Here is a 6167-nt window from a genome sequence, read left to right as displayed (position 1 = left end):
CCACTGCGGCCGACAGGCGGACGAGCTCTCCAATGGCCAGCGTTGCGGATGATCCGGTGCCACCATCCTCGTCATCCCATGTAGACATCGCCATGGGCGAGGTGCGGGCTCACTACACCGATGTGGTGTTGGAAGGATGGGAAGCCACGTTCAGTAGCACAGATCTACCAGGCCTACAACCTTCACCTTTTCCGCGAGCACAAGCACACGGAGGAGCAACTCGCCACCGCCACGGGCATCATGACAGCTGTAGACATGGACGAGCAGGAGGCTCTGCTCCTATCCTACCACTGCGCCCGCGACATCCGTCGTGAGCGCTTGCAGTACCGTCTCCTACAGACGGAGAAAGAAAGCCACATTTCAAGAGATTGACGAGGCGGCGATTGAAGTGTACAACAAGGACGAGGATGACGTCGCCAGCTCTGCATCGGTCGCGTCCTCCACCATGACAATGAAGCAGGCACATCCGCGGGCACCGCCGGCAACAAGGAAGCGTAGAGCATGGAAGGACGTCGGCACTCGGTTCCCACGAAGTCCATCACTTCTCCCCTTTCGTTGAAGCTAAGCTTTGGTGGGCTCATCATCATCGTTCGATTAGCCACTTGCTGGTTTTCGCGGAGGCTGGGCTTCATTTTTCGGGGCTCATGGTCGTCCGACGAGTTGGTAGACATGGGAAGCGTGCAGGGGCAATCATTAGACTAGTGTTTAGTCCAAATATATCGAAAACAAAACGCATGTGCTCCGATTTGGATGAAGATTAGTCGTTTTAAAAAAAGCATCGAGATTTTAATTAAATTCATCTGTTTTGTTTAAATTTGCATCAAAATTGTTTAGTTCCGATAAATTCCATTTGAAAAGTCTCCGGACATTTGCGGCTGTGTTTGGATGGCTAGCTCCCGCATCAGTGTTTGCCGACTGCTCCCCATCGGCCCGGCCCCCATAGCCGGCTCTCGCATCAGTATCTACACACATTTGTAGGCCTTTTAAATTGAGATATTCACATCTTTTTTAAAAAAAATCCTCATTAAAAAAAATCTAAATTTTAAAAAATGTTCATGAAATTAGAAATATAAGAGTAAAAGAATAAGGAACTAAAAAAAATCAAAAGATAGAAAAAAAATTCAAGGTTTTAGAACCTTCCCAAACCGGTGTGAAGGAAAACAAAGAAATGGGCGGCGAGCAGCTCTGATTGTCCATGTTAGGGGAATAGGATCCCCAATATCCGTTGGTGCTTCCGGAAGCGCGTGAAAATATTTTTTGAAATGTCAAGAAAAATTCAATAAAAAATCTATGTGGTTCTTTGTCACATCCAAGTGCTACATATAAATTTGTAGGCAAAAAAAATTAAACATTTTGATCTTTGCAAAAAAAAAACCCCACCAAACGTCATTCCAGAATGTCATGCTAAATTTGTTTTTCTTTTCACCAGGGAAACACCGCTGCTCGTTTTGCATGAATCTTTTTAAGGATGTTTGAGACACTAACACGATCATCTAAAAAATCAGAATTTTTAATAATATTATAATATCTTTTTTGTTTACTATTCACGCGGAAGCCCGCGCTCCAGGGAGGCAAAACGCCATTCGATAGGATCCACCATTCAACGGTCGCACCGCGGTTTGACAGTCCCGATTGACGGTCGGACATGCATGCATGCATGGTTGTTTCCCTTGGAATCGATTGCGTCGTCGATCAGGTCTCCCGGGTGCCACAAATCTCAGCACGACTTTCATTTCCTCACGCGTTGACGAGCTTTGCTCGTTCCTGCTACAAAAACGAGCCACTACTATCGCTCACAACAATAACGTCAAAATAGAACTAACATGGCAAAAGGAAAAACGTCAAAATAGAACCAACATGGCAGCTCCATGCATCCAGATGAGGCGAAAACAGGAATGGATGCATGCATCGACCCACCACACGTTCCAAAAGCCCCTCGTGTGTTTTCTGATTGATTTTCCAGAAGTTGCACCTACGTCGTACGTGCTTGGATGGACTAATTATTAATCCCGTGGGCGGTTGGCGCAAAGGGTTCAAGGCTTTGAGCCTTTGACGCTGTCGTCGTCGCAGCATGCATGACAGCGACCAACCAACGGTTAATAACAAAAACAGTTTTGCTAAAGCACATCTAAATGTGCCATAAGTATTGCACATCTAAATCATATATCATTGATCTTATGTTGAGATTTATGTGAATATTTTTTTTCTTTTTTTCTTTGTGCTTGATTCACTTACTTAAATGTGCAATAATCAAAGCACATCTAGATGTGCTCTAGACACTCCCAAACAAATAAATTAATCGATCTAGGGGCAACTGCATGTGCATGGGCGGCTTCTGCCAAAGCCTCCACTTTCCATAGCGATTGCCGATTATAACTTTGACAAGAAGCTAATCATATGTATGGAACCATGCACATCAGCACACGCATCGTCGACCGGGCTCGATCTTGTCGCCCATACGTACGATCTATAAATACCTCGTGCGTCTGCTTGGAGTTGCCATCATCGGTCCATTCCATCCCACACATTAGTTTCCACATTTGCTCAAGCAGCAGCTTCATAACTTGTGGCTCGCTTCTTAACTAATCTCCGACGGTTCACGGTCGAGCTGAGCAGAGCTCGGTGAGTGGCGACGGCCGTCGGCCGGCGATGGGTATGGCTAAGATACCGGTGGTGCTTTGGTTACTTGGGGCGGTGTTAGCGCTGGGAGTTTCCGTTAGCCCCGCTCAGGGCGCCAAGACTCGCTACCACGATTTCTTTGTAAGTCTGCTTGCATTTATTCGCATTCATTTCTATCTAGTAATATCAATTTCTCTTAATTAACATGTACACATGCCATCTCAGCATATGATCATAAACTTACTTGTGGCGTTCGTGCATCCTGTTTGGCAGATTAAAGAGAGCAACCACACGAGGCTCTGCAAGGAGAGGACCGTCCTCACCGTGAACGGCCAGTTCCCCGGCCCCGCCATCTACGCGCGCAAGGGCGACCTCGTCATCGTCAACGTCTACAACCAAGGCGATAAAAACATCACCATCCACTGGTAAGTTATAGTTAGCCTGGCTGCCGGCCGTTCATTGCATATAACCATCAGAAAACCTATCTTCTGACGTGACATATGTGTACACAGGCATGGTGTTGACCAGCCACGCAACCCGTGGTCCGACGGGCCGGAGTACATTACCCAGTGTCCCATCCTCCCCGGCGGCAACTTCACCTACCGGGTCATCTTATCCGAGGAAGAGGGTACGCTCTGGTGGCACGCGCACAGCGACTTCGACCGCACCACAGTCCATGGCGCCATTGTCATCCACCCCAAGCTCGGAACCACCTTCCCTTTCAAGAAGCCACACAAAGAGATACCCGTCATCCTTGGTATATTCATTACTTCCATCCATGCTTATCTTGAAGCCAAGTTGTCGTTGCTTGAATGTCGTTAACTTGATATGTTCCATCTCATGCATGCAGGTGAGTGGTGGAATGCTGACGTGAACCATCTGCTCGAGGAGGCGCAGCGGACCGGCGGCGAGATCAACATCTCGGACGCGAACACCATCAACGGACAGCCGGGGGACCTGTTCCCGTGCTCCAAGGCCGGCACCTACAAGATACCGGTGCAGCACGGCAAGACGTACCTGCTCCGGATCATCAACGCGGGGCTCTCCAACGACCTCTTCTTCGGCGTCGCCGGGCACAACCTCACCGTGGTCGGCACCGACGGCCACTACACCAAGCCGTTCGCCGTCAAGCACATCATGATTGCGCCGGGACAGACCATGGACGCACTCCTCCAAGCCAACCGCGCTGACGGCGGCCGGTATTACATGGCCGCGAGGACGTTCGCGTCCAACCCCAACATCGAGGTCAACAACAGCACCGCCACCGCCATCGTGGAATACATGGACGACGCACCGGCGCGTGGCCGGCCGGAGTTCCCTGCCAACCTTCCGGGCGTCAACGACATCGACTCGGCGACGGCATACACGGCGCAGCTCCGGTCGCTGGGCAGCAAGGACCACCCGGTGAACGTGCCGAGGAAGGTCGATGAGCGCATGCTCGTCACCATCGCCGTCAACGTGCTCCCCTGCGCGCCCAACGAGACGTGCGGGGGCCCCGGCGGCAACCGCTTAGCGGCGAGCCTCAACAACGTCAGCTTCGCGAGCCCGGCCGTCGACATCCTCGGAGCCTACTACCGCTCCGTCCGTGGCGTGTTCGACACAGACTTCCCCAACAAGCCGCCCTTCTTCTTCAACTTCACGGACGTCGACAACGACCCCGTCGAGCGCTGGGCCACCAAGCGCGGCACCAAGGTGAAGGTGGTGGAGTACGGCGCCGTCGTGGAGGTGGTGTTCCAGGACACCTCCATCCTTGGCGCCGAGAACCACCCCATGCACCTGCACGGCTTCACGTTCTACGTGGTAGGGAGAGGGTTCGGTAATTTTGACGAGCAGAAGGACCCGGCCACCTATAACTTGGTCGACCCGCCGCACCAGAACACCGTCTCCGTGCCCAAAGCTGGCTGGGCCGCAATCCGATTCCGCGCAACAAATCCTGGTGAGTCAACTATATATATTCAGGTTCTGGGCAATGGCTATGCATTCTTTGGAACGAATTAATCAAGTGCAATCTCTAATATTTTGTGTATTTGCTCTTGTTTAGGTGTGTGGTTCATGCATTGCCATTTTGATCGCCATGTGCTGTGGGGAATGAACACTGTCTTCATCGTGAAGGATGGCAAGGCTCCTGAAGCTAAAATGTTGCCTCCGCCTCCCAACATGCCTACCTGCTAAACAATCCACATGGGAAAAGGCAGACATGTGCAGGACAATCAGACCGGAAAATTGTTGTTTAGTTGACTGATTTTTATCATTGATTTATTATATTGTTTATCATTTAAGCATAGTGTGTGAAATACACGGGCCAGCTGAGGCCCATGTGACTAGAAGTTGAGTTTTCTATTCGTTTGGCTGGATGGGAAAAGTAATTTTCTTTATTGGGTAAATGTTCTTGTTGTTCAATACCTATATATGAATTAAGAATATTTCGTTATGGTATGGATTCCGGTTATACGCATTGTCTTAGTTTCTTGTACAAAAGGTTTGCACTTTTGCATCATGGAGTTCAAGCAATAGTTCTAAAAGGGCTCATCATTTCTCTAGTAAAAACCACTCGCTACACCCCTTCTCAAGCAATAATTCTAAAACGGCTCATCATTCCGGTTATAGGTATGTTCGGTAACAAGTTTTGGGCATCTGTTACATAAAAAGTCGCGTATTGACCAAAATGAAGATTTATCGTAGTAAGACAACCCAGCGCATTAAATATGCACGAAAGGCTCCTAAGACCTCCTTTGATTCATAGGATAGAAATATTGTAGGAATAGGAACTTCATAGAAATTGAGATGACATGCATCTCAATTTCTATAAAGAAAAAGATGTCATTTGATGTATAAGATAGGAATTTTCCATTGAGTCCAGGCTAATACTTTTTTCCTTTGAAATGCGTAGGATTGGACCTATCCTACATAGAAATAGCACTAAAAAAAAGACACATTCGTGACATATTCGGCCAAATGAAATTTCTTTCTGTCATACTTATGACACTTCTATGACAATAATTATGACAAAACATGGTATCATCATAGATGTGGTGGGGTCCTACTTCTATGACAAAAAATCATGACAGAAAATGGGCTTTTCGTCCTGAGCGGGCCGGAGACGCGGCTGCATGACATTCTTTGGGCTGTCCATGACGGAAAAAATCGTGATAAAAGCGAGGGCGAGAAAAATATCGGGGTGTTCCCAGTTACGGTGGGTGGTCGGGGCCGAGCGATGTGTGTTTCTCTCGTACACACACGCGCGTGGGTGCGAGGCGTTGGGCTCTAACTGAATTCGAGCGATTGCACTGCAGGCTACGCGTTACTGAATTCGAGCGATCGATCGATGGCTGTTAACTGAACCCGATCGAGCGATTCCTTCGCTATTGCTGCTAACTAAAACCGATCGATGCTGCCTGTGGATGAACAGTGAGCGTTGCTGGGGAGTTTGGATGAACAGTTCCCGGTGAGGGTGGATGAACAGGACCCCGTGGTGTTGCCTCTGGATGAACAGGACCCCGATCGATTGAACCGGTTGGGGCTGGATGAACAGGACCCCGTGGAGGGCT

General features: G+C 49.0%; 1 protein-coding gene across 1 annotated transcript; it reads left to right on the top strand.

Moving 5' to 3' along the window:
• The first annotated feature begins 2545 nt into the window (after window positions 1-2545).
• On the top strand, window positions 2546-5032 carry LOC119331664 (putative laccase-9). Its single transcript, XM_037604821.1, has 5 exons — window positions 2546-2760; window positions 2893-3044; window positions 3132-3376; window positions 3470-4555; window positions 4661-5032. The coding sequence occupies exons 1-5, from the start codon at window positions 2650-2652 to the stop codon at window positions 4789-4791; spliced, it is 1725 nt and encodes a 574-aa protein (XP_037460718.1). The 5' UTR covers window positions 2546-2649; the 3' UTR covers window positions 4792-5032.
• The last annotated feature ends 1135 nt before the right edge of the window (window positions 5033-6167 follow it).

This window comes from Triticum dicoccoides, chromosome 7A (genome assembly GCF_002162155.2).
Source record: "Triticum dicoccoides isolate Atlit2015 ecotype Zavitan chromosome 7A, WEW_v2.0, whole genome shotgun sequence".
In the NCBI taxonomy this organism is placed as follows: domain Eukaryota; kingdom Viridiplantae; phylum Streptophyta; class Magnoliopsida; order Poales; family Poaceae; genus Triticum; species Triticum dicoccoides.
The sequence above is the reverse complement of the archived record's forward strand: the minus strand, read 5'-3'. Positions and strand labels throughout refer to the sequence as shown.

Coding starts and splice junctions, on each gene's coding strand:
- LOC119331664 (XM_037604821.1), top strand. CDS start 2,650: ATGGGTATGGCTAAGATACCGGTGGTGCTTTGGTTACTTGGGGCGGTG. Junction 2,761..2,892: donor CTCGCTACCACGATTTCTTT/GTAAGTCTGCTT, acceptor CCTGTTTGGCAG/ATTAAAGAGAGCAACCACAC. Junction 3,377..3,469: donor AGAGATACCCGTCATCCTTG/GTATATTCATTA, acceptor TCATGCATGCAG/GTGAGTGGTGGAATGCTGAC.